At 47.9% G+C, this 27,856-nt stretch overlaps 1 protein-coding gene and 1 long non-coding RNA gene across 2 annotated transcripts in view; one reads left to right on the top strand and one right to left on the bottom strand.

Moving 5' to 3' along the window:
* LOC116520190 (prelamin-A/C-like) overlaps positions 1-20,174 on the bottom strand; it is a 109,833-nt gene extending 89,659 nt beyond the window's left edge. Inside the window, 14 exon segments of the mRNA XM_032234341.1 lie at positions 2,060-2,308; positions 3,327-3,558; positions 4,214-4,332; positions 4,601-4,646; positions 4,648-4,679; positions 5,965-6,175; positions 6,579-6,719; positions 6,721-6,788; positions 7,140-7,265; positions 7,551-7,721; positions 8,720-8,745; positions 8,748-8,844; positions 12,921-13,168; positions 19,943-20,174. Coding sequence (XP_032090232.1) covers positions 2,060-2,308; positions 3,327-3,558; positions 4,214-4,332; positions 4,601-4,646; positions 4,648-4,679; positions 5,965-6,175; positions 6,579-6,719; positions 6,721-6,788; positions 7,140-7,265; positions 7,551-7,721; positions 8,720-8,745; positions 8,748-8,844; positions 12,921-13,168; positions 19,943-20,174 — 1,998 coding nt within the window.
* LOC116520268 lies at positions 4,743-5,723 on the top strand. Its single transcript, XR_004256741.1, has 2 exons — positions 4,743-5,143; positions 5,325-5,723. It is a non-coding gene; the product is annotated as an uncharacterized LOC116520268 (long non-coding RNA).
* Positions 20,175-27,856: the final 7,682 nt, after the last annotated feature.

The following is a 27,856-nucleotide window of genomic DNA, read 5'->3' as shown; positions in this document are numbered from 1 at the left end:
GGTTGACTCAGCCTTCCATCCTTCCGAGGTGGGTAAAATGAGGACCCAGATTGTTGGGGGCAATATGCTGACTCTCTGTAAACCGCTTAGAGAGGCCTGAAAGGCCTATGAAGCGGTATATAAGTCTACTGCTATTGCTATTGCTTCCAGCTGGGATTGCAGTCGGAACCAGTTCTGGTCCCTCTGACTTCTGCATCCCTCGGGGGTCCCCCCCAGCCCCCCTTTTCTCCTGCCCTTGATCTCGTTTGCACTTGGAGAGAGGCGCCTTTTGAAAGCTCTTTCCTCAGGAACCCTGGCAGGAGGGAGACCCCCGGCTGCTGAGGGGCGCCCTGCCTCCTTCGTGGGGAGAGCAAGCCTGCCTTTAAACTGGGGGGGTGGGTGGGAAAGGAGGAGGGGGCACCAACTAAACCAGCCCACTGCTTGCTCCTGCCTGGTGCAGATGCTTAATGATTGAGGAGGGGTCTTTGCTCCAGCCGGACGCTCTTTCTCCAGCCTTCTCGGAAAGCTCTCCCCTCCCCCCAGAAGCCCCTCCCTTTTTCATTGTGCTGTTAACTTGGGGTGCTGTCGGGGGAGGGGTCTGCCAAGGGATGCTTTGTGCTCTGATGGCAACTGGGCAGTATTTGTATTGTTTAAAACCAATATAGTTATCCAAAACGACGGCTGTTGTGTTTCTTCATTGGGAATGGGGGGGGGGGGGGAGTGGACTCCTTGGGGGGGGGGTGTTGGTGGGGAGGGTTGCTTGGCTTGAGGTCCCCCATCCCACGTGGGGCTCCCCAGGGAGGCAGGGATGGGGATCACTCATCACGCTGCCTCTGCACACACAACCACACCTGTTGGGCTGCCCTCCCAGGCTGGAGGAGGCGGAAGGAAGGTGGCCTCCAGAGGACGGGAGAGACCCCAGACCTGATACCGTCAGTAGGGAAACACCCCCCCACCCACCCCCACCCCACTGCTGACTTTTCTTGCCACCCTTGTCAAGTGAATCACTGCAATTTTAAGTGAGCAACGTGGTGGTTAAGTGAGCCTGGCTTCCCCACTGAATTTGCTTGTCGGAGGTCGCAAAAGGGGATCTCGTGACCCCGGGATAGTGCGACCGTCGTAAATATGAACCGGTTACCCAGCATCTGGAGTTTGATCGTGTGACCGTGCGATGCTGCAGTGGTCAGAAGCGGACAAACGGAAATGTCACTAAATGGTCGCTAAATGAACCGTTATAAGTCCAGGACTCATCCGATGGGAGAGGAGAGTCACTGAGCGTTGTGTAAAAGCAATTCAGTTCTTGGCTCTTTTCAACAACTTTGATGACTTCTGAGTTTCTTTGGTGCAGTAGATCAGCTTTGCTGGCTGAGGAACTCTGGGAGTTGAAGTCCAGAGGTCTTAAAGTTGCCAAGGTTGGAGGCCACCGCAGAAGATGACACAAAACATCCTCCCGACCTTTTTGCTTCTCAACAACATTTCAAGCTCTTTCTACACTTACAAAATCATCCTAATCATCCAAAATAAAAAAAACACACCAGATTCATATTTTCTTCCAGCTGCGAGCAAAAAGCCCAGCAGCGATTTCCAACTCGAAACCAAATTAGAGACATTCTTTAAGTCAGTTTTGCCATTTTCCACACCTCCCACTGGACACCCAACTACACAAACGCCCGCGATTGTTAAAGAGATTGTTTGGACAAACGGGGTAGGATACAAAACGCCACGTGCCAATACAGAAAGCGGAGCATGCACAAAGCCCCCCCCGCCCCCCGCACGTGGGGAGGGAAAGGGGGCGGGGCAAAGGGTGGGGGGGCTCCATGGAGGGCAAGGAGCGCTGCTGCCCCCCCTCCCCTCCCGCCCGCCTTGCTCCCCATTTCAAGCAGCCTGAATGTTGGGAGGGTCTCCCGGGCGTTTCCCACAGGCGGCCACTAGAGGGCAGGCGCTGCCCGTGCTGCCTTCGGAGGGGCGCCGCAAAAGCTGCCTCCAAAGACCGAGGGAAAAGTGGGGGGGGGGAGTCCGGGAGGCCCCCAAATCTGGAAGCAGCTGCCGGGGGAATCCTGGGAGTTGAAGTCCACCGGACCTGCTGGCGTGGGGTGGAGCTGCCCAGGATGTAGGTGCGGAGCAGGAGGCTCTCCCCGAGGTTGGTGCCTCCACTGCGGTAGCTGCGTGTGATGGTCAAGCAGGAGGAGGAGGAGCCGGTGGACATGGTTCTGGTGCCCACATTCGTGCCCCCGGATGACTTCTCTGCCGGCTGCCCACATGTGCCACACAACACTGTGCGAGAACGCAGGTTGTACTCGCCCGGATCTCCGCTGGCACTGCAGTGGCTCTGGAGAAGGGAGGAAGAGGGGAAGAAGCAGAGCTTGGCGCCACCCGGACCGAGACCCCACCTGGAACTGGAGATGCTGGATTCGGATCTGGGGGCTCCTTGGTGCCTTTTTAAAACACAGCCCAGTGTAGAATCCACGTTACATTTAACTATTCCAGAAATAAAAGATTACACTGGAATTGAGGCCAAACGCATTTCTCTCTTTACTGGTTAGATTTACAAGCCTGTTAAATGGAAGCAGGTTAACCAGCTGAAGGCTAAATTTGCAACGTGGTCTGAAGTCTCCAATGGACACAAAGGCAAAACTTCTGCTCTTCCCATTTCAGGTTCTGATTAAGAGGCCTTTGTTTTGTATTTCCTTTCAGTAGCCGTGAATGCTGGGGAAGATTCAACCCTGTGATTCCTCCTCATTTCCACCCACTCCACACAGAGGGGAAGTTTGCCCAGAGTCTGTGACACGGACGGCCTGTCAGTTTAGTTCATGAAATGAACAATAAATAAGGACTGGCTTTACTAAAATTATTTGGCCCTTTTGTTTAAAACAAGGAGAGGCAGGCAAGTATTTCAGGGATCCTTGGTGCTGCCTGAGCTTCCTTGAAACGCCTGCAAGAAAACAAGCAAACTCGGGGAGCCCCCCAGGATCCCTCGTGTCAGCTCTGAGCTACAAAGATTCTCCTTTCTTGGTGTAAATATTTCAATTTCTACACCTGAGAATAATGAAAACAATTGTTACAACTGAGGATGATTTCGGCTGTCTGCTTGCCTTCATTGTCACTGGGGGCCTCTGAACGGACTCTTAATCTCCGTTGCAGACTAACAGACGGAAGAAATCCTGGGCAGAACACGGTCACACAAAACCCCAAAATTTCTCCCGGGGGGGGGGTCCTGGCCCCACAGCCAGAGCCCTTTGCATTTGGGAAACACACCACCACCACCACCCCCGGATGGCTGCCGAGTTGTGCTTGTTCCCCATGGAAGCCAGCCCTCGGGGGCCCCTCCACCTCCCCCCAAAACTCACGTGGTGATGGTGGCCGTGGGCGCCATCCTCATCATCCTCTTCATCGTCATCATTGACAACAACCGTGCGCACCAGCTTCCGCATGGCCACCTCCTGCAGGGAGGAAGAAATGAAGGGGCTGTTTCTGGTCCAGTCCATCTCAGCGGGATTTGGGAGGGAAAGAGCCAGGAAAACAGGGGGGCAGAAGAGGGGCTCCCGCCTTCGACCCAGGACCCCCCCCCATAGCCAAGCCCTGAGTCACCCCAGGAGGGGAAAGCGCCTTCCGTCCTGGCACCCCCAAGAAAAGGGCCAGGATGCCTCCATTGGCACCCCACCCACCCCCAACTCATTCATCCCTGGGGTCCCACGTGACACACACAAACACACACACACACACACAAACACCACTGTAATTGTTTTTGCATGCTCTGAATTGCCTCCAAATTAAACGGGAATTGAGAGAGTCACCAAGGCTCCATATATGGATTTCCAGAATTGATTTAGGGGGGAGGGGCATTTTTAGGCAACAAAATTAGGGGGGAGCCTGAATCCCCCTGATGAGGGAAAGAGGAAACCCAGAGGGGCAAAGAGGAGCGTAGCCCCCCCCCACACACACCCCAGCCTTTTTACAGTTATGCAGCCAGAATAGTCCATTTTTTTTTGTTAATTATAACTCCTCCTATATTTCTCACTCTTTTTCTAGCTCCATTTTTATTGTATTTATAAGCCACCCAGAGTTACTCTGGACAGGGGGGTTAATTCCGCAATCCAGAGATAGGTTAATTGAATTAATTAATTCAATAATGCCCTGTCCCCTTTCCAGCAACAAGGTTGACCCCTTTGCCCACCCACACGAGACGCCGTGGGGCTGTCCGCCCACCCAAATCCCAGAATCCCAGCCGCCTTACCTCCCAGTGGAGGTCAGCAGTGCTGTGCGTAAGCTGTCGCCGGAACCCCAGGAGTTTTGGTTCTTCCAGACCATGTCCGTGGGGGGGTTGTGGGACACGCCTGCACCCGCAGCCCAGATCTTGCAGGGGAAGGAAGAGAAGAGTTTAATAGATTTAATAGATTTGTAATTTAATAGATTTGTCTCCCGTAAGACAGTGGTTCCCAAACTTGGCTCTGCTGGCTGGAGAATTCTGGGAGTTGAAATCCACAAGTCTTAAAGTTGCCAAGTTTGGGAACCACTGCGTTGACGAACCTTGCAGAGTACCTCCCCACGGCTGGCATGGGCACCAGAGGGACAGGGGGGCTCCCAACCGTTCCTGCCCACCAACCCCACCATTGCTGCTCACCGTGACCAGCTGGCCGGCCTTCAAGGTGAACTTGGGAGGGAACCTGGCGCTTGATCTGCCAATTTCCCAGCGACTGGTCCTAAGGGGGCATAAAGGGGGAGGCATGGCGGGCATCTCACGGGGCTTAGGTGGCCCAAGAGATGCCAGGCAGGCTGGGGGGGGAGGAGGGGGCTGTGCCAACCAAAAGGAAGTTCTGAGGGTGGGAAAAGAAATAGAAGGCTGCAACCAGAGAGTGAGAGGCCAATTTACATTTGTCAAAGAAAATCAGAAGTTTAATATTTATTTTATCTTCTTTTTCTGCACTCCTGCCTTTCTCTTTTTCTTCTCTCCTTTTTTCTTCTCTCTCTACTCCAGTAGTTCTGGTTAGTTTTTATCTGGCTTCTTCAAAAGTTTAATGAAGTTATATATAAAAAGCTTCTCCATTCCTCCTGACCAGGAGCCACAGAGTCTCCGCTGGGGGCCCCACAAAGCAGCTCTCTCTGAAGCAGGGAAGGCCGCCTGGAATCTGCCTTCGGCTCCAGCCAAACTCCAACCATTGCACAGGTGACCATTGCAAACTCAAGGAGACTCTCCATGGGCTCAGAGGGAGGGAAGCCACCGCCTTTCCCAGCTCCCAGGTGGCTGCGGGGGGGGGCACTCAGCTCTAAAAAATAGACATGAAGCCTCAACAAAACCTGCTTTGTGGGGTCCTGGGTGCCCTCTCAGCTTGGTGGTTTTCTTGCAGATGTTTCCCGACCCAACTAGGTGACCTCATCAGACCAAACACATCCCCTCTGGCAGGCAACGCCCAGATAAGCAGGGATTAACCCCAGACAAAGAAGCAGAAAACAATACTTCAATCAAGGAACCACCAAGGAGACAGACGCCCCCCTCCCCAGAATCCCTGGCAGGGCAGACTGCTGTTCATGAACAGAGACCAAAGCCCACTTCCATCCAGCACTGATGATGTTACCTAGTTGAGTCATGAGACGTCTGCAAGGAAACAGCTCAGCTCAGAGTTCAACTCTTGAGCTGCAGGGATTCTCTGCTATTAAACCCTAAATTCTTCCATTTATCTTGGGTGGGCAACACATTTAAATAAAAAAGCACCATCTTCAAACTAGATGAGAATTTGCTGTTCTCAGCTGCTGCGTCGCCTCCCTTTTCCATCCCATCCGACTCTTAGGGGGCCCCCTGAAAAAGAGGGTAGGCTGCATGACAGGATCTTGGGGGGGGCCCGCCCTACAAAGACATGGCTGCCTCTTGCAGCTCAAAGGTCAACTGGGTGACTTTACGCCCCCCCTAAGCCCCCCCTCCCCAGGAGCAGACGGCTTCCCCGGCCCTCCTTGCCCAGGACTTCTGGACCTCCGGCCACCAGCACCCACCTCGCTGGACTTGTTCCTCAGCCGGACAAACTTGCCCTCCAGGTCCACCTCCTCCACAGCCACGCGGCCGCTGGTGCGGGCATGCTGGGAGAAGCTGGTGCGGCTCTCGCCGTCCTCCAGCTTCCTTTTCTTGGTGGCGCTTTGTCCAGAGGAAGAGACCCGGATGCGGGAGCCGCTCTTCTGGGAGGAGGGGCTGGGGGAGAGGCGCAACCTGGGGGGAGAGAGAGAGAGGCCGGGGGCTGAGGCAGAGGCCGCTTCCCCAGGGATGCCCACAGCAGGCAGGAGGGCTGCAGTGCCCACCCTCGGTGCCAGGGGAAGCAGCGCTCGGGCCAAGCGGATCTTGCTGCCCGAAGGGTCTCTGCCCCACCCGTCCCAGAAGGGCCCCCAAACGCTCCCCCCGAAGGAGGGGCAGCCGGGAAAACCCCAGATCTGGACCCGAAGGCTTTCCGTCTCCTGGAACCTCAGTGAGGGGGGCGACCTTTTCCCAGCAGACTCTCCAGGTCGCCCCTGAAGGTCCCAGGCTGCCTGTGCTGGGGGGGTCTGCCCAGCTTGGCAAAGCCCCCCCCCAGGCCAAGGTGGTCTGCCTAGCTTGCAAAGGGTGCCCAGGCGCCCACCTCTCCTCCTCGCCCTCCAGGAGTTTGCGGTAGGCGTTGATCTCCATGTCCAGGGCCAGCTTGATGTCCAGCAGCTCCTGGTACTCGTCCAGCTGCTGCTGCATTCGAGCCCTCATCTCCTCCATCTCCCGCTCCTTCTCCGCGGCTGGTATCCCGCTCCCGGGCCAGGGAATCCTCCAGGTCCCGCAGCTTTGCCTCCTTGGCTGCCAGCTTGGGGGGGGAGGCAAGAGAGGGGTGGGGGCCTGGACGGGGGAGGGGGGGAGCAGATCCCTGCCCCAGATCCCCAATCCCTTTCCATCCCAACCCAAAAGGGTGGAGGGCAAGCAGGGTCTCCAACTGCGGCAGGGCTTGACCCTAAAGATTGCAGGGGGGGGCACTGGATGTCCTCCCCCAGGGTGGTCCCCAAGTCCAGGACCACCAGCACCCCCAAACCTTCTAAGGGGGGCCCAGAACCAGGTGCCACAAAGAGACGCCCTTCCTGCGGCCGGAGCTAAAGCGGCTGGAGGCCGAGCGGCCGTGGGAGCTGCCCCCCTCCCGCCCCTCCCCCCGCGGGGCCCCTACCTGCTTTTGCAGCTGGCTGAGCTGGGCGGAGAGGCTGTCGATGCGAATCCGTGTCTGCTGAAGCTCCTCGTGAGCCGTCCCAGCCAGGCTGCTGTTCCTCTCGGCCGACTGCTTGGCGTTTTCCAGCTGCAAAGGCCAGAAAGAGGCTTATGGCAAAGGGGCTAGACCTCAAGGCTGCTCAGACTGCTCTGCAGGGCAGGAGTGGGGACCCCTCCCCCTCCAAGGCTAAGAGCTTGGCCCCGTCCTGCCTCAGTGCCCCCACCCCCCACCCTCTCAAGGCTGCGGTGAGGGGGAGCAGGGGGGCCTTCCCTGGACTCCAGAGCACCTGAAAGGGAGGGGGCAGCAGAAGGATGGCGGCTTGGGGAGGATGGGAGCGGGAGTCCACCCCCCAGCCACCCCCGGGCGACCTACCTTGGCTGCATAGGTCGTCTCCAGCTCATCCTTGTAGAGCCTGACCTGGGCCTCGTGCTGCCCACGGAGGTCCTGCAGCGCATCGGCCAGCTTCTTCTCGAAGTCCCGCTGGCGCCCGTTGTCGATCTCCACCAGGCGCGTCTCGTGGCGGCGTTTGCTCTCACGGAGCTCCTGCCAGGGGCAGAGGGTGAGCAGGGCATCCCAGGACTGGCAGGGAGGCACAATCCCCCCCAACCGCAACCCCTTCCCCCCAACCCCCCCTGCAGCCCCCAGGATCCCCAGCTCCTCTGCAGGAGCTGGGCTGACTGCCTGGCCCAAGGCAGGGTGGCGAGTTCAAGTCTCCCAGCCCATGGAGAGGGACTCTGTTGCTTAGGTTCGGACGATTAGTGATTAGCTATTATTAGTGAAATGGCTTGAAATATTGGGAAATGTAAAGTGGGGGGGGGATTCTTTGCCACTGTACAGGTAGTCCTCAACTTACATCCACTGTTGAGCCCAACATTTCTGTTGCTAAGTGAAACATTTGTTAATAGCAATAGCAATAGCAATAGCAATAGTAGACTTATATACCGCTTCATAGGTCTTTCAGGCCTCTCTAAGCGGTTTACAGAGAATCAGCATATTGCCCCCAACAATCTGGGTGAGCTTTCCCCCATTTTATGACTTTTCTTGCCACAGTCGCTAAATGAATCGCTTCAGTTGTTAACAACCTAGGTTGTTAAGTGAATCTGGCTTTGACTTTGTCTGTCAGCAGGTTGCAAAAGGGGATCAGGAAAGGACCCTGGGGATGGAGGCCACCGTCATGCAGGGGAAGGACAGTCCCACACCACGTTTTTCAGGGCCGTTGTAACTTTGAGCAGTCACTAAATGAACTGCTGTAACTCCAGGACTACCTGCATGAAAAAAGTTTGAAGTCTCCACTTTTTTCTCTCCGTCTCTTGTCTCTTCCTTCTCTAACTTCTGTTTTTTCTCTGTTTTTATTTTATAAGGAAACTTAACAATAAGCTTTATTTTAGAATGGGTGGGTCTTTTACGGAGGGAGACCCCCAACTCAAAGTAAGGGGGAATTTGTGACTACGAGAGCTATGGAGCAGCAGGGTCCCCTTTCTAGACAGGGCAGGGTTGGGCTAGATGACCTCTAAGGGGACCTTCTGGATTCTGGGACTCACCTCACTGTAGATGTTTTTCTGGAATCCAGCTCCTCCTTCAGGCTCTGCAGCCTGTTCTCCGCATCCATCTGCCACAGCATTTCATCCTGAAGCTGCTTCTTGATGTCGGCCAAGGCTCCCTCCAACTGCAGGGGGACAAAGGAGGGACCCCCGTCACGCCCAGAAGGGAGAGCCCCACCCTCTTTTTTTGGAAAAGTTTTTTTTATTGTTTTAATTAAACAAAAACAGAAAAAAAGAATCATCCTTCATTACATCTTGTAGAAAGCGTGTCGATTGGTTACAAATACGTTTTGTGCGTTTCTTCCACAATCATTACCTATACCATTCATATTGAATTGTATATTTTAAATCTTTATGCATTTTACTATCAATGTACCACAATTCTCATTTAACTACAATTATTTAAGTGTGCTTTAAAAAAGAGGGTTTTAGTTCAAGCCAAAAAATAAGGTGACAAAAAATAGAGTAAAAAAAATCAATCCGTTCACTTCAAGCGGAGAAACAGGAAACCTTACTGTCACTTCAATCCACAAAATATCGTTACAAAAAAACCCCAAAACTTTCCAAGGCAGTCCAATAAGTATTAAATTCGTCGCTTTATTCTTTTACTTAAAGGACTAATTTATCTTTTAAAAAAAGTTTCTTTGGCCAATCTTCTCAGAATAGAAAAACAAAAAACCTCACCCGATGGACTCACTTTCACTTCCTTCTTTCCGGAGCCGTCTCCGACTTCGTCAGCTTAGGGCTGCCTGTTTGCCGCCAGCTTGAAGCGCATCCCTTGGGTCAATCAGAGACTTTGCGATGTCCCTGAGACCAGCAAGGCTTTGTCTTCCTGTTCATCGTCTCTACGGGATGGTTTAGGTCCAACTGGACCGTCCAGTGGCAAAAGTGTTAACAGCGGTCTTGGACTGTCGAGACCGCACGTTGTGTTGTCGTGACATTGGCTCCTCCGAGGACACCTCCAACTGCAGGGGGACAAAGGACAGACCCCTGTCACGCCCGGAAGGGAGAGCCTGTGTAGCCTCAGCTGCTCCAAAGGAGCACCATCCTCTTCAGGTACCTCTCCCCTAGTCAAGAACTGAGAGTTTAAGCCATCCATCCCGATTCAGCTTCTCCCACTGAAGGTCTCCTCAAGCCTCTTAAGAGTCTGCAGGGAGAGAGTCTGAAGCAGAAGGAAAGCCAGAAGGCACCTGTCAGCAAATGAATACTAGCAGGAGACTGGGAGTTCTAGTCCGGCCTTAGGCACAGAAGCCCAGGGTGACTTTGGTCTAATCACCAGGAGACTGGGAGTTCTAGTCCCATCTTAGGCACAGAAGCTCCTGGGTGTCTTTGGTCCAACCACCAGGAGACTGGGAGTTCTAGTCCCGCCTTAGGCACAGAAGCCCCTGGGTGACTTTGGTCCAATCCCAGAGAGACTGGGAGTTCTAGTCCCGCCTTAGGCACAGAAGCCCCTGGGTGACTTTGGTCCAACCACCAGGAGACTGGGAGTTCTAGTCCTGCCTTAGGCACAGAAGCCCCTGGGTGACTTTGGTCCAATCACCAGGAGACTGGGAGTTCTAGTCCCGCCTTAGGCACAGAAGTCCCTGGGTGACTTTGGTCCAACCACCAGGAGACTGGGAGTTCTAGTCCCACCTTAGGCACAGAGGTCGCTGGGTGACTTTGGTCCAATCCCAGGGAGACTGGGAGTTCTAGTCCTGCCTTAGGCACAGAAGCTCCGGGTTACTTTGGACCAATCACAGGGGGACTGGGAGTTCTAGTCCCGCCTTAGGCATAAAATCCCCTGGGGGGACTTTGGTGTAATCACCAGGAGACTGGGAGTTCTAGTCCTGCCTTAGGTACAGAAGCCTCTGGGTGACTTTGGTCCAACCACCAGGAGACTGGGAGTTCTAGTCCCACCTTAGGCACAGAAGCCCCGGGTGACTTTGGTCCAATCACAGGGGGACTGGGAGTTCTAGTCCTATCTTAGGCACAGAAGCCCCGGGTTACTTTGGACCAATCACAGGGGGACTGGGAGTTCTAGTCCTGCCTTAGGCACAGAAGTCCCTGGGTGACTTTGGTCCAATCCCAGGGAGACTGGGAGTTCTAGTCCTGCCTTAGGCACAGAAGCCCCGGGTTACTTTGGACCAATCACAGGGGGACTGGGAGTTCTAGTCCCGCCTTAAGCATAAAAGCCCCTGGGGGGACTTTGGTGTAATCACCAGGAGACTGGGAGTTCTAGTCCCGCCTTAGGCATAAAAGCCCCTGGGGGGACTTTGGTGTAATCACCAGGAGACTGGGAGTTCTAGTCCTGCCTTAGGTACAGAAGCCCCTGGGTGACTTTGGTCCAACCACCAGGAGACTGGGAGTTCTAGTCCCACCTTAGGCATAAAAGCCCCTGGGGGGACTTTGGTGTAATCACCAGGAGACTGGGAGTTCTAGTCCTGCCTTAGGTACAGAAGCCCCTGGGTGACTTTGGTCCAACCACCAGGAGACTGGGAGTTCTAGTCCCACCTTAGGCACAGAAGCCCCGGGTGACTTTGGTCCAATCCCAGGGGGACTGGGAGTTCTAGTCCTATCTTAGGCACAGAAGCCCCGGGTTACTTTGGACCAATCACAGGGGGACTGGGAGTTCTAGTCCCGCCTTAGGCATAAAAGCCCCTGGGGGGACTTTGGTGTAATCACCAGGAGACTGGGAGTTCTAGTCCTGCCTTAGGTACAGAAGCCCCTGGGTGACTTTGGTCCAACCACCAGGAGACTGGGAGTTCTAGTCCCACCTTAGGCACAGAAGCCCCGGGTGACTTTGGACCAATCACAGGGGGACTGGGAGTTCTAGTCCTGCCTTAGGCACAGAAGTCCCTGGGTTACTTTGGACCAATCACAGGGGGACTGGGAGTTCTACTCCCGCCTTGGGCGTGAAAGCCGACCGTGTGACTTTGGCACCGCTCCTTCTCTCTCAGCCCAGCCCACCTCACAGGGTTGTTGTGCTGGGAAAAAACAGGAAGGAGGAGTAATTTGGTATTGTGGCCAATTTGAGTTGTTCATAAAAATAATAAAGGCAGGATATAAATAAATAAACTATAGAAACAAACAAACAAATGGAAAATGCCCCTGGCTGGGGATGATGGGAGCAAGAGTCCCCACAGCCAGATCCTCTGAAAGGCCGGTGAATGGAAGAGTCCATTTGCTCTCCAGCTGTCCATTCCTCCTCTCTGCCTTGGCAAATGGTGGGCTCCACCGCCCCCTGCTGGCCTCACCTGGTGCCTGCAGACGTGAATGTCAACTGGTAAAGCATTTACACAATGAGCTTCTCCAGCCCCCCCAGCCAGTTTGGGGGAGCAAGTGGGAGGGTGGGGGGAGTGAAGGTAAAATGAAGCTGATCTTAAAATCCAGACTGTCCTGGAGCACAGCCCAGAGAGGGTGCAGGACGGACATAAAGTGGGGAAAGCAGAGGCAAGGAGGGACTAAATTCAGGACAGTCGATGGCACCTCTGTGGCCAGGAGCAGTCTACCTTTGAAGGGCCACAACTGAGCACAGTCAACATCTCTGCTGGTCCTCACAGACCAAGGAAATCCTCAACCTTGGCAGCTGAATGATGGGTGGACTTCAACTCCCAGAATTCCCCCGTCAGCTGCCAAGCTGAAGAAATATTCTTCTGTATCTTCCTGCTGTTTTGGCCTCCTTCCGGCACAGCACACGTTAAAGCCACAATTACAGAAGCCACCCAAAGAGGAAGCATGGCCAAATTAAAAGCATCGCAGGAGCCCAGCCACCCATTGTCCGGGAGGGGGAAGAAACTCAAAGACCACCAGCCTGCCTTCTGTCCTGGAAGCCTAAAAAGGTCGACCAGCCTAGGAAGGACCTGGAAGGCTGGTGACCGGTCTCCTAGCACAGTGGTTCCCAAACTTGGCAGCTTTAAGACTTGTGGACTTCAACTCCCAGCTCTGCTGGCTGGAGAATTCTGGGAGTTGAAGTCCACAAGTCTTAAAGTTGCCAAGTTTGGGAACCGCTGTCCTAGCAGAAGGACCCTTCCCCTTCTGCACAAGAGACATTTACAGGCATCGTCTACCTGAGCCTACAAACTCACTCCTCCTGGCACGTTTTGGGACCGGGAGTCCAAAGATGGACGCGGGAGGGAGGCCCAGAAGGAGAAAGAGGCCCCCTCCCATCTCGAGGGCGGAGCAGAGGGACCCCTGGGGTTCTTCGCAGGTGTGCCTGGTCTACCTTGGCCAGCTGGCCTCTGAGGTCACGGACTTCAGCCTCCAGGTTGCGCTTCTCCCCCAAGGCGGTGCTGAGCGCAGCCTCCTTGGAGTTGAGCAGGGCCTCCACATCCTCCAGGCGGGCCTGGGCAGCGAGCAGGTCTCCTTCCTTCTTGGCGTTCCTGAAAGGGAAAGAAGCGGCGATGGGGTCAGGAGGAAAGAGCCTTCCCAGCAGCCCCCCCGGAAGGCAAGATGGACTTTGGCAGTTATTCACTTAAGAACTGTGGCAAGAAAGGTGGTATAGTGACCAAAGTGACAATGGCATTGAAAAAAGTGACCGATGACCATTTTTCACACTTAGCGACCATTTTCACACTTAGCGACCGTTGCAGCATCCTCATGGCCACGTGATCAAAATTTTGATGTTTGGCAACAGTTACAATTTATATTTGTAAATTGTAGTTTTGCTGAAATTTTTTTAAAAAATTACAATACTATTTTTGCGTTGTATGAAAAATTTTGTTGCTCCGTATAACATTTTTAATCAACCCCCCTCCCCCCCGGTCAAAGGTGTCCCTCTTTACCAATCTGAAAATCTGGTCACCTTACCCTTCAGGGGGGTCCTGGGAGGGGAGCTGCTGCTGCTGCCAGGGGGCTTTGGACCCCCCACCAAAAAAGACCTGAGCAGGAAGAGGAATAGGTGACCGTGATTGTTTTAGGTGGCCCTGATGGGGGCTTTGGGCAGCAGGGAGCTGGGCTGGGTGGGGAGGGCTGGGTCTTTCCTGACGGTTGCAGCCCCCCCCCAGCCCCCTCCCCTCCCTCCACTGTGACATCAGAGGTGCCCCCACCAGGGGTCACTAAGCAACGGCCACTGGGAGGGCAGCCACAGAGGTTTGAGGCAGGATGACAGTTGGCAGAGGCTGGCAACCACAGTCCCCTAAATCAGTGGTTCCCAAACTTGGCAACTTTAAGACTTGTGGACTTCAACTCCCAGAATTCTCCAGCCAGCTCTGCCCTAAAATGGTAGAAGATTTTGTTTGAAACTCAAGATAGCAACTGAGAAACCATGAGATAAGGACCTCTACGGCAATTGTGGACACTGACAACTAAATGGGAGGTACTTGTAGAAGATAATATAACAACTACAGCTTTGGTCCAATGACTACAAATACAGAACATTTGGGGAATATTTTATAGGAAAGGTACGGAAATTAACTTGGACAAAAGATTAATTTGGAGAAATGAGAAGGAGGAGGAGAGTATGTGGGGATTCCTTTTCAGGAAATTTACCCAAATTAATTTGGAGAAATGAGGAGGAGGAGGAGGGGGGGGAGGAGGAGGAGGAGGAGGAGGAGGAGGAGGAGGAGGAGGAGGAGGAGGAGGAGGGGAGTATGTGGGGATTCCTTTTCAGGAAATTTACCCAAATTAATTTGGAGAAATGAGGAGGAGGAGGAGGGGGAGGAGGAGGAGGAGGAGGAGGAGGAGGAGGAGGAGGGGAGTATGTGGGGATTCCTTTTCAGGAAATTTACCCAAATTAATTTGGAGAAATGAGGAGGAGGAGGAGGGGGAGGAGGAGGAGGAGGGGGAGGAGGAGGAGGAGAAGGTGAGTATGTGGGGATTCCTTTTCAGGAAATTTACCCAAATAATTTGGAGAAATGAGGAGGGGAGGAGGAGGAGGAGGAGGAGGGGGAGGAGGAGGAGGAGGGGGAGGAGGAGGAGGAGGGGGAGGAGGAGGAGGAGAAGGTGAGTATGTGGGGATTCCTTTTCAGGAAATTTACCCAAATTAATTTGGAGAAATGATGAGGAGGAGGAGGAGGAGGAGGAGGAGGAGGAGGAGGAGGAGGAGGAGGAGGAGGAGGAGGAGGAGGAGGAGAAGGTGAGTATGTGGGGATTCCTTTTCAGGAAATGTACCCAAATTAATTTGGAGAAATGAGGAGGAGGAGGAGGAGGAGGAGGAGGAGGAGGAGGAGGAGGAGGAGGAGGAGGAGGAGGAGGAGGGGAGTATGTGGGATTCTTTTTTCAGGAAATGTACCCCGAAATTAATATGGAGAAATGAGAAGGTGGAGGTGAGTATGTGGGGATTCCTTTTCAGGAAAAGTACCCGAAATTAGTTTGCTGAAATAAGAAGCAGTTGGTGAGTATTTGCACCGCTTTAAAGAAAAATTCTTTTGGACAAAGGAGATGATAACTATTTGTAGGTGTTTACTTCATAGAGGAACTGTTCCTTGGTTATGTTGGATAGAAGAACCAGGCGATGGTGGTAATAGGTAAAAGAGGATAGGAACCTTCATGATTTGGGTACAAAGTAATGGTGAGTATTTGTACAACATAAAAGGGGAGAGGGACATCTATGATTTGGGGAAAAGGAGATGGTAAGTATTTGGACAACGTAAAAAAGCACAGGAACTTATATGATGTTGGGAAAAGACCAGAAGATGGTGAGTATTTGTACAACCTTTGGCCAATCACCAGGGAAGGATGACTTCCATTCTTCCAATATGTTTGGTGAGTTCCTGTCCTTCAATTGGCTGAGTGACTTTGTGCCAATCAGACGGAGAAGGTGAGTTCTATTCCTGCAATTCTCTCGTAAATGTGTTTTTATTTTTTTTCCATTTCATTTTTGTACAGTCACATATATACTGTGCATAACCGGGGCCATATAACATTAAACAATGAACACAGCCATTCCTCTTGTCAACAATACCCCCCAAAATAGAAACCCAATATACCTCTTTGACCCTCCATACACCCTTTCTTTCGCCCCCCTCCAACTTTCCATCTTCCCTCCATCCTTCCCCTGTACCCTACTTCCCCTCCCCCTCTACCACTCCTCTCTCCCAATCCACTCCCTCCCTTCCTTCTCACCCTCCCTCCAATCCTCTCTCCCGCCTTCTCTGCCCCTCTTTCTTCTATCCCGCTACTCCTCCCTTCGGTGTATTTCTACAATCTATTAATATATTCAGCTTGTCCTATTTTTACAGTGGAATTAAAGAGCAACAGTATACAAGTGCAATCGTGTTACTTTAAAATCTAGCACATACTATATATCCCCCCTCCCCTCCTCCCCCCTAACACCCCACTCGACTTCCCAGAGCCCGTAAACGGTATAGATTTTTAACAAACACAGTCTAAAATATATTGAGACAAAGGAAATTTTAAAAAAAGAAGTTAATAACATCTCTGCATTGAACTCAGCTTCTTCCTGTTACACTAACTTTGAGCAGTTTAGATTATTCCTGCTGCCAAACTCCGGGAAGCGGCAGAAAGTTTTAAACTCCCAGGATTCCCTCTGAACGTTTTGATTCAGAATTATTTCTTTTTTCTCAATAGATTTTAGACTGTGTTAGTTAAAAATCCATACCGTGTACGGGTTCTGGGAAGTCGGGGGGGGAAGGAGGAGGGGGGATGGGGGGGTGGAGGGAGGGAGGGGTACACACAACAAAAAAATTGTACTTCAATGTCTTAATGATTGACAAATGATGACATATTTGTGTTTTTTTTTTTAAAGAAAAATAAAAGTTCTCATAAAAAAAAAAAAAAAAAAAAAAGAGAAATGCCAGAATAAAGGAATTAAGGAACTTCCTGATGCTTCACTTCTCTTTTCCGTTCCCTGTTTGTGCCCATCTCCTGCGTTGGCCGGATCTCTTCGGAGCGTCGGACGCTTCCTCCAGAAAGAAAGACAATCCTCCTGTCACCACAAACCTCCGGGATTTATTTTATTTTTATTCATCAGATGTAGAGGGCACCCATCTTTCCACAGGGTAACTCTGGCTATTTTTAGCCTTGGGGCAGAGAAAGGAGAACTCAGGTGCCCGAAGTAGCTTTCCCTGGATCAAAGGAAGCCTTGTGTAGAGTTGTAGAAGTGAATAAATGGGGCATTTGGCCTGGAGCTGCCTGCCAATATTCGGATCTCAGCTCCCATCATCCCAGACAAAGTTGATTCATGATGTTGGTGGAAGGGGTTAGGAAGGAGGCCCACGGGTGGGGCACAGCACCCACCCACACGTCACACGGGACAGGTTGGTAAGCAAGGAAGGAGCAGAAGGTTGGAGGTTTTCACAGCTGGAGAAGCAACTTTGAGGGTGAAGACTCCTGCCTTGGTCAATGGGGTGGACTAGAGGAGCTCTGAGGAACCGTCCATCTCTACAATTCTATGAACCTGGGCAGGATGCGGGGTGAGGAGTGGACTAGCCCTACAATTCTATGATTCTAGGAGCTTGAGCAGGGGGATGGACTAGAAGACCTCCAAGGTCCCTTCCAGCCCTACAATTCTGATTCCAACTCACTGGTTTAAGAATTTCTTCTGATTGAACTTCAGCTCCAGGTGTGAAACCCTGAGGACGAAGCAGAACCTTTCAGAGTCCTCAACTTACGACCATTTACGTAACTAACTGTTCACTGTTATGGCAGCACTAACCAATATTGTGCTTTTTTGAATTCTTTCCTTCTTTCTTTCTTCCTTCCCTTCTTTACTATTTTTTGTCAACCTGTGCTTATTTTAATGCAAAATTCTGTGGTGGTTTTTTCAAGAGACCCCACTGAAAATCTCTGCCAAATAGTTTCAGTAGCCTGTCAGGTTGAAGCTGAAATTTCCTTGGGGCTGCGCTTGAAGATTGCTCCAATGGGCGAGAAATGCACCCGTCTGTGTGTGTTTGTGTGTGTGTCCGTGTGGGTTGGTGAACAAGAGCCACTTTAGTCATGTAAGCCCAATTCCAAGCAAACTGTGTTCGTCTCCAGGTTGTTTCTGGGTGAAAATGTAGTTGCTGTTTAAAAACACACTTGTCTTCTCCCCAATTGGGGTCTGAGCCTGGTGTGGAAGCCAATGATGGACCCAGACAGGAGGGGCAGGTTTTCTGATTGCTTTTTATTGGAGGACTCCAAGGAAAAATGTTCCTGGTCAAAAGGCCAAGAACAAAGGATTAAGAAAGCTTTATACATTTTCACTAAAGGAGAAGGCGGGACAAGGTGAAATAATAAGAAATATCCTCTAAAAAACACTTTAGCAATAATTCTACCATTTGTTCTATTGGTCTCTAGCTGTGCCATTCCTAAGCCTTGGCTAAGGAAGGCCCCAGGAGTTCTCTAACAGGTGTTTCATTGGCTGCCATAGGCCATCTCTATTCCTAACTTTTAGCTGAGCTCTGCAAGTTGTCTAATTCTTGTTACTGTTATCCACTTTCTAGCTACCCATAATTGCTGCAAGCTTTACACATGCATATTTCCTGTTGATAAGCATTCTTTGTTCTTGTGAGACAGACAGAGCCTCACACCCCAATTACAGTCTTCCTGCTTTACTTTCAAGTGTGTGCTATGACCTTGCTTTAGCCCCCAGCCCATCATCCCCCCCCCCTTGAATATGAAAATGATCTCATTTTCCAAGGTTCACCCAACAGCAATATCCCTGTACTGGGAGACCTCCTGGTTTACTTACAGGTGGGGAGGCAAAGCAGAAGGCATTGTAATGCACAACAGGTGATTAAGAGAACAATGACTTTGCCTGCCAGGGTCATTATTAGGTCCTTAACCAGTGAAATCAGGCAACCCTCCTGTCAGTCAATGCCACTTCTCTTTCCATTCGTCCATGGGGGAGGGGGGGTGCAGTTCAGCTGTGGAATTCCAGGATTTCTCCAGAATCTGCACACAGCATTGTTGTCCAAGTAGTGCACACCCATCTCCTTAGGATGCCAATATCATATCTAGAGCTATTCTATTCTGAACTGTCATTGTCCAAATGGCTTCTTGTTCTTTGGCTGCAGCAATAAAAAAACTCCCCAGTCGCCTTGGCTAGGATTTCCTCCACCGCTTGTATGTGATACAAAGCATTATTGAGGGACCAGAGCCCACGGAGCAAAGAAAGGGATTCAGGTACTTTCTGAGTTGTTCAAGATTCCTGTGGTTTCCAGTCTTCCTTTCAGGTAAAGTGGGCATAACATAGGTACCCACCTATATGGGAAGAGCACAGATACATAACAAATCATGTGGTCTCATCCCAAAGGTTGTTAAGTTTATTTGTCTTAATATCTTAGCCTTCATGCACACAGACGCACCAATCAGCTAGTGGTAATAATTGGGTAACTCCTAGCGTGGGTAGCTACAAACACCTTTTGGGGAAATGTTCTAATTGAGAAAACACCTACGGGAGATGGCAGTTCTCCTCTCACACAACTATGGTTCCGGAGGCTTTTGGTTCCAGAACAATAACTTCAGTCCCAGTTCTGCTACTGAGAAAGTCACAGGCTGCGCAGTCCAGGAATCCGGACGGGCAGATCATGGGTATTTCTTCACTCTGGAAGTGATCAATCCAAGATGCCAGGCCTTCCACTTTTAGGGCTGTATGGGTGGTCTGAAGCCCCTGAAACGGTCCCTTCCACTGCTGATCCAAAGAGGTTGTTGGTCCCCGCGTCTTTACAAGCGTCCAGTCTGCAGGCTGAAACGGATGCCCTGGGTGATCTAGTCCTGCAGATAACGAATTTTGTTTTAAAGGAATCCTTAGAGGTGCATCTGGTAGAATAACTTTGCTCTCTACCTGCCACCCATCGTTCCCCTCCTTGCCTCCGATAAACTTGGCCCATGCCCTGTGCCCGGGTGTATAAGAGGCCGGGGAAGGGGGTATGGAAGGAGACATGGGAATTCGGGTAGCTGTTCCATCTGAGTGTCGTAGGGCAGCTTCCTTAGCAGCCCTATCTGCAGCCCAGTTCCCTTTCGCGTAAAGGGTGTCTTCCTTAGAATGCCCCTTGACATCTATGACTGCTACTTCTTTTGGCTGCCAGACTGCTTCCAACAATTCTAAAATTTGTGGACCATACTTAATAGTTGACCCCTTTGCATTTAACAATCCTGTTTCCTTCCATAAAGCTCCATGGGTGTGCAAGGTTCCAAAGGCACATTTGCTATCTGTGTAAATATTTACTCTTAGTCCTACAGCCAGCTGTAAGGCTCTAGTTAAAGCTACCAGCTCAGCCAGCTGAGCAGAAGTCTTTACTGGTAGTGATTTGGCTTCTATAACTTCCCACAGTGGGACCACTGCGTATCCCGCCTTTCTCAGACCTTCCATCATAAAGCTGCTACCATCTGTAAACCATTCACAGTCAGCATTTGAGGCACTAAGATTGGGTCTACTGGCATATACAGACTCCACCAGCTGTACGCAATCCTGATGCAATTCAGTATCCACCTGGGGCAAGAGTGTAGCTGGATTGAGGGTATCACACACCTCTAATTGTATGGCTGGGGAGTCAAGCAGGATAGTCTGATAATTGGCTTGGCGGCCCCCAGTCATCCGGCCCCCTTCGCTTCCATAATCTCCTGAACCCCATGTGGGACTTTGACTATTAGATGTTCAAGGCGATAACTCTCAACTCCCAGGCGCTTCGGTTTTCCTTTCTCCAGTGGTGAGATAAAGAGATGAAGGTGGTTGAAGGGGGTTTGGCATACCATGGTCCATTTTAATGGTTGGATAGGTTTTGGCTTATCCACCCCCTTGGTCTTTAGTAAGTTGGTGATCAGGAGGGCCATCTCAGGACAGGAGGGGATGCAAACCTGTGATGTAAAAACCCAATTATGAAATCCTCAAACACAGAGACAAGCCTGGTTCACAATTCAAAAAGGTTTATTTATAGAAAAATAAAAAGCGTTTGCAAAGGTGGCCTCCAAGTGTTCTCCCAAGTGGATGGAGTACAAGGAGAGGAAAGAATAGCATTCAAACAATACCTTTTATACACTCTACTCCTAAGAAACTCTCCCCCTCCTGCACATTCATTTATGTCGTTTCTTTCGTCATCTTATACTCTAAAGGGTCAACTTGAGAATTTCTTGAGAGGCATTGATCTCTTATTTGGTTTTTCTGGTGCCTTTTGTCTGAGCAGATGGCTTCCTATCTATCTTGTACGTAGGCGCCTATAAAGAGCTTGGAATAACAAAGGTTATCTTGTCCTGTTTACTGAACACATTTTGTGGTTAGGAAAAGCACAGTAACTTCTTATTGGGAGATATTTCCAATCTACTAAATACTGAGTGGCCCGATGGTCAATGTTCCCTCTAATTTTTTTTCAGTGTGAGCGGAAAAGTATAGTGTTTGAGCGGCACATTTTCATGCCTGAGCACCTGAATTTTTTTCACAGATGTCACCTAAGACAACAACGAAATCAGTATTATTTGAAACTCAAAGTTATGTTTATTCAAGGTACCCGCTTAATTAAAAGTGTTATATAATATCAGTATCACTTAACAACGGTCCTGCTTAGCAACCAAAATGTTGGCTTAGAAACTCTGGCATTGAAGCGTGCAAGTCTTAAAGCTGTCAAGTTACAAGACCCTTCCACCCGTAACCCTTTAGGAAAAAAACCCCAGGGGTCTTCAAACCTGACAGCTTTAAGCCTTGCTGACTTCAACTCCCAGAATTCCTCCTCCAGTCATGTTGCAGCAACGTCATCTGCGTGGATCTGCTCCATCTTCGTTTTTTTCACAGGAGGCAGGGCTGCTGCTGAAGATGCCAACGAGCTCCCGCCGCCACTAGAATATGCATTTGTTTAGCATGACATAGAATAGTCTTTCAACCAGAAGTATGGAATAAAAGAGAGACTGATAAATATTAAATAAAACCAAAAAGCAGCTATTTATTTGAGTTCTAGATAAACATTTAGTTCAGAAGAGATTAGAATAGAATAGAGAAAGAATAGAATATAGAGAATACAATAGAAATAGAATTGGAAGGGACCTTGGAGGTCTTCTAGTCCAACTCCCTGCTTAGGCAGGAAACCCTACACCACTTAAGACAAATGGCTATCCCACATCTTCTTAAAGACTTCCAGTGTTGGGGCATTCACAACTTCTGGAGGCAAGCTGTTCCGTTAATTGTTTTAACTGTTAGGAATTTTCTCCTTAGTTCTAAGTTTCTTCTCTCCTTGATTAGTTTCCACCCATTGCTTCTTGTCCTGCCCTCAGGTGCTTTGGAGAATAGCTTGACTCCCTCTTTTTTTGTGGCAACCCCTGAGATATTGGAAGACTGCTATCATGTCTCCCCAATTCCTTCTTTTCATTATACCCAGTTCTTGCAACCATTCTTCATATGTTTTAGCCTCCAGTCCCCTAATCGTAGAATAGAATGACAGAAGGGACCTTGGAGGTCTTCTAGTCCAACCCCCTGCCTAGGCAGGAAACCCTACACTACTTAAGACAAACGGTTATCCAAAATCTTCTTTAAAACTTCCAGTGTTGGAGCATCCCCAACTTCTGGAAGCAAGTTGGTCCATTGGTTAATTGTTCTCACTGTCAGGAAATTTATCCTTAGTTCTAGGTTGCTTCTCTCCTTGATTAGTTTCCATCCATTGCTTCTTGTCCAGCCTTCAGGTGCCTTGGAGAATAGTTTGAGTCCCTCTTCTTTGGAGCAACCCCTGAGATATTGGAAGACTGCTATCATGTCTCCCCTAGTCCTTCTTTTCATCAAACTGGACATACCCAGTTCCTACAACCGTTCTTTATATGTCAATATCATTTAGACAAAGTTGATCCCCCCCTTTTTTTTTTTTAAATATATATTTTATTATGTTTTCATTCTATACAATCACATATTCACTGTGCTTAATCAGGGCATATAACATTGAATAATAAACACGGCCCTCACTTATATAGAAAATGCCCTCTACAATACAAACCCAGTATACCACCTTGGCCTGCCATACACCCTCTTTCAACCCCCTCCAACTTTCATTCTTCCTTCTCACACACCCCTCTACGCCTACTTCCCCTCCCCTTCTTTCTAACCTTAACCCTATCACTCCCTCTCCATTCCCTCCCTCCCTTCTCCTCCTCCTCTCTCTCACCCTCTCCACCCTCCTTCTTCTTTCACTCGACTCTTTCCTTCGGTATCTATTACCTTCCAGTATATTCGGTTTGTTCTATTTTCGCACTAACATTGAAAAGCCACAGTATACAAATACAATCATGGAATTTAACACATATTGTATTTCCCCCCTCCCCCTAAATCCCCACCTCCTTTCCCTCCCCCCGACTTCCCAAAGACCATACGTGGTATAATTTTTGAACAATCACAGTCTAAAATATCTCTACATTGAACTCAGCTTCTTACTGTTACTCAAATTTTAAACAATTTAAATTATTACTGATACTAAGCATAAGCTATCTGGAGTTTCTTAGTCCCATATTTACTTTTTATGTAATCAATCCACTTTTTCCAGTCTCGTTTATATCTCTCGTTTGAATGTTCTTTGAGATATGCTGAGATTTTGGCCATTTCGGCTAAGTTCATAACTTTCAAAGTCCATTCTTGAATTGTAGGTAAATCTTTCTTCTTCCAATACTGCGCCACCAAGAGTCTTGCTGCCGTTATTAAATACAGAACCAAATTAGTCTCTGCTGCTGTAAAATCAATACATATACCCAGTAAAAACAACTGGGGGGTAAATTTTATCCTTCTTTTAAAGATGTTTTGCAGGATCCACCATATTTTTATCCAAAATGCCTTGACATTACGACATGTCCACCATATATGAAAATATGTAGCATCACAAGAACCACATCTCCAACATTTAGGTTGAACGTTTGGATACATAGAGGCAAGCTTTTTAGGATCTAGGTGCCATCTATAAAACATCTTATAAAAATTTTCTTTCAAGTTTTGTGCTTGTGTAAATTTCACATTTCTTACCCAGATTCTTTCCCATGTTTCAAGCATTATTGGTTCCTCGATATTCTGAGCCCATTTTATCATACAATCCTTAATCAGTTCCGTTTCAGAATCCATCTGTACTAATACATTATATATCCTCTTTATATGCATTGAGCTTTGATCTCTTATTTGTTTAAACAAATTATCCTCAACTTTTACAAAGCCAATTTTTTGATCTGTTTTCCACCTAGCCTGTAGTTGACCATACTGAAACCACGTTTGAACTACCTTCTCTTCTTTAAGTACCTCTAAAGATTTTAGTTCCATCACCCCTCTTTCTGAGATAAGAAGTTGTCTATAGGTGGTTCTATCGTGTTTTTGTTCTACATTCATATTTTCAATTGCATGTCTAGGAATTGCCCACATGGGCACTTTATCATTTAATTTATGTTGATATTTTTTCCAAACCCGCAATAAAGCATTTCTTAAGATGTGATTTTTAAATTTCTTATCCGTTTTTTTGTTAAATAACAGGTAAGCATGCCAACCATATAACAAGTCATATCCCTCGATATTCAAAATTCTGTCATTAGTTAGATGAATCCAATCACTAATTGCAGATAATGCCACTGCGTCATAGTATAATTTTAAGTTAGGTAATTTCAATCCTCCTCTTTCACGTGCATCTTGCATTATTTTCATCTTTACCCTCGGCTTCTTTCCTGCCCACACAAATTTGTTGATACCCTTCTGCCATTCTAAAAGATTCGCATCTCTTTTAAGTATTGGTAACATTTGAAAAAGAAATAAAAATTTTGGTAAAATATTCATTTTTACTGCCGCTATTCTACCCAGCAAGGACAAATGCAGTTTTTCCCACCTTTTCAACTCCAACTGTGTACTATGCCAAAGTGATTCATAATTATACTTGTATAATTTCCCATTTGAGATTAAAATATTAACTCCAAGATATTTAACTTTTTTAACTACCTCACATCTTAGCATCGCCCCCAGTTCTTCCTTCTGTTTGATAGTCATATTTATAGCTATTATTTTGGTTTTTCCTAGATTTATTTTAAATCCTGAGACTTGACCATATTGATTGATCGTATTCAATAATACCCTACTAGTTTCCTGCGGTTGTTCCAATATTATAACCAGATCATCCGCAAATGCACGGACTCTATATTCTTGCTGTCTAATTTTAATCCCTTTTAGACCGCCCAGGCCCCGTATCTTATTCAACAGTGTTTCCAAAGTTATAATAAACAATAATGGGGACAGAGGACAGCCCTGTCTTGTACCTTTTTCAATTTGAAAGGAGTCTGTCAGACTTCCATTGACAATGATCTGGGCTGTTTGCTGCTGATATATTGCACCAATTGACCGTAAAAAGCCATCTCCTATCTGCATTTTTTGCAATGTCTTCAGCAGGAATTGCCAATTAACTCGATCAAAGGCTTTCTCCGCATCCAAAAATATGAATGCGGCCGGGATTTGATTGTTCTTTCCCAGGTATTCTAAAGCGTTGATAATTAATCTAACGTTGTCCTTCATCTGTCTGCCCTGTATAAAACCAGTTTGATCGGTATGTATCAGTTGCTGAATTACCCCCATTAGCCTATTTGCTAATATTTTAGTAAAAATTTTATAATCTACATTGAGTAATGAAATAGGTCTGTAATTTTTTGGTTGGGTAAGGTCTTGGTCTTCTTTGGGTATCAACGATATGAACGCAGTCTTCCACGAAGGAGGCACTTTCCCTCCCGATTGAATTTTATTGAATAGTTCTCTGAGGGGTTCTACCATTTCTAACTGTAGATTTTTATAATAAACAGCTGTTAAACCATCTGTGCCTGGTGCTTTCCCTAACTTTAATTGTTTAATTGCCTGCAAAATTTCCCCAGAGGTTATAGGTTGATTCAGCTTATGCCTATGTTCTTCTCTAACTAGGGGGATTTTCTCTTTATCTAGGTATTTGTCTATATCTCCGTCCTTAATTTTATCCCCTTTATACAACTCTGTAAAAAATTCCCGAAATACCTTTTGAATCTCTTCCTGTTGAAACACTTCCTTCCCTCTGTAACACAATTTGGATACATTTCGAGCTTTCCTTTTTTTTCTAATCTGATAAGCCAACCACCTACCGGGTTTATTTGCATTGCAGAAAGTATTATGTTTAGCATATAATAAACTAGTAGCTACCTGGTCAGAGATCAGCATATCAAACTGAGATTTTAATATAGCAATTGTTTCCCTAATCTTTGTATCTCCTGGATTCAATGTTAATTCTGACTCTTTCCCTTTAATTTCCTCTTCCAATTCTTTTCGTTTTTGCCCTTGTTTGTGTCTATGTATTTTGTTTATATTCATTAATACTCCTCTCATATACGCTTTGCTTGCATCCCATACATATTCCAAAGATGTACCCTTGTTCATATTGAGAACAAAATATTCCGATAGCAATTTTTTACAATCATTAACATACTTTTCATATCTAAATAAGTTTTCATTCAACCTCCAGGACCTTCTTGCCTGGGCTACCCTTCCCAATTCCATCCAGACTGGATTATGGTCTGAAAGAACTCTCGCCATAATCTTTGTCTTCTTCACCCTACAAAGTAAATCATTTGTAATTAGTATAAAATCAATCCTTGAAAGAGATTGATGTCTATTGGAAAAAAAAGTAAAGTCATATTCTTCTGCATGCCTCTCGCGCCAAGCCTCTCGCAATTCAAAGTCGTCCAGCATGTCAAAAAAGGGTTTGGGTAACTTAGCTTGAAATTTGGTGTTCGGGCGAGCTGTCTTCTTATCTCTTTTGGTGTCGATCACGCCATTCCAGTCACCCAATAATATACAAGACTCAAAGTCCCACTGTACTAATTTAGCGTGGAGATTTCTATAAAATCCATCTTGTTGTTGATTAGGAGCATAAATTCCCAAAAGTAACGTCTTTTTCCCTTCTAAGATTAAATCTAATGCAATATATCTTCCAAAGGGATCTGCTTCAATTAGCTCAGCTTTAATATCTTTTCTTAAATATACTACTATGCCATTTTTCTTTTCCATGGCTGAGGTCGCAAAATGTTGGCCCAGTTTGGGGTTAAACAAATATTTTTGATCGGTTGATTTGATATGAGTTTCTTGCAAGCAAATTATGTCATTCTTAAACTGTTTGAGATAATGAAATATTTTCTTTCTTTTCTGTGGAGAGTTCAGTCCGTTAACATTCCATGTCAAAATCTTAGTTGTCATTTTTGGTTGCCTGAAGCTTTTTTAGAGCCTCCCGCAAGGCCTGTCTCACCTTTGGTTTAGCTCCTCCCACAGCTTCTGAGCTTGTTGCAGTAGCTCCTTGATCAGTGGCCAACGATTGTTGAGATTGTTGCATAGTAGCTTGTTTATCCGTTTGTCTGGTGGTCTTACGGTTGGATCTTTTTTCCTTGACTCCTTGCCCTTCCGGAAGAGGGAGATGATACATTTTATCTGATGGTTGTGTGGTTTGCTGTTTATCTTGTTCGTCTCGTGGTTTTTCACCATATCCCGAAGGTCCAGGGTATCCCATCTTCAGAATCTTATGATAGAAATCACGAGCTTTCCATACAGAGCTGAGACGATATCTTTGTTTGTCCATTGTAACTATAATACCGAATGGGGCATCCCATCTGTACTGTATCTGACGCTTTCTGAGCTCTTCCACCAGAAAAGCATAATCTCTTCTGGCTCTTAGCATCTGAGGTGGTATTTCTTTCAAAACAATCAGGTCCTGTCCACCAATTTGAAGCTTAGTATTGTAAGACTCTTGTAGTATCATATTTCTAGATTCTCTTGTAACAAAGTATATTACCACGTCTCGGGGAAGTTGCCTTTGTTTTGCCGCCCATGAGTTAACATGAAAAATCCTGTCAATCTGCCAATCAAAATTGGATCCCGGTTTTCCCACCAGACGGTCAAAAGCTTCAGAAAACATTTGCTTTAAGTTCTCCTGCTTTTCTTCACGCAGCCCCCTCACTCTTAATGCAAGCTCCATCTGCTTATACTGTATCATAATAATTTGTTTTTCAGCATTGTCAATTTTTTGTTCCACCACTTCAGTTTTGGATATCAGGTTAGTTTTAGCTTCATTGAGAGTTTCTAAATTATCTTCCATTCCAGAAATATATTCTGTTATCACATTTACAATTCCCATCATATTATCATTCATTTTAGTGACCCTGGTATCGAATTTGTCATATAGAACTTCCATCTCATTCCTTATTTCATCTTTGAAATCTTTAAGCATTTCTAGATTCTGTTCTCTGAATTCTTTAAACATTTCTAAGTTCTGTTCTCTGGAT

This window comes from Thamnophis elegans, chromosome 17 (assembly GCF_009769535.1).
Source record: "Thamnophis elegans isolate rThaEle1 chromosome 17, rThaEle1.pri, whole genome shotgun sequence".
Lineage (NCBI taxonomy): Eukaryota > Metazoa > Chordata > Lepidosauria > Squamata > Colubridae > Thamnophis > Thamnophis elegans.
The sequence above is the reverse complement of the archived record's forward strand: the minus strand, read 5'-3'. Positions and strand labels throughout refer to the sequence as shown.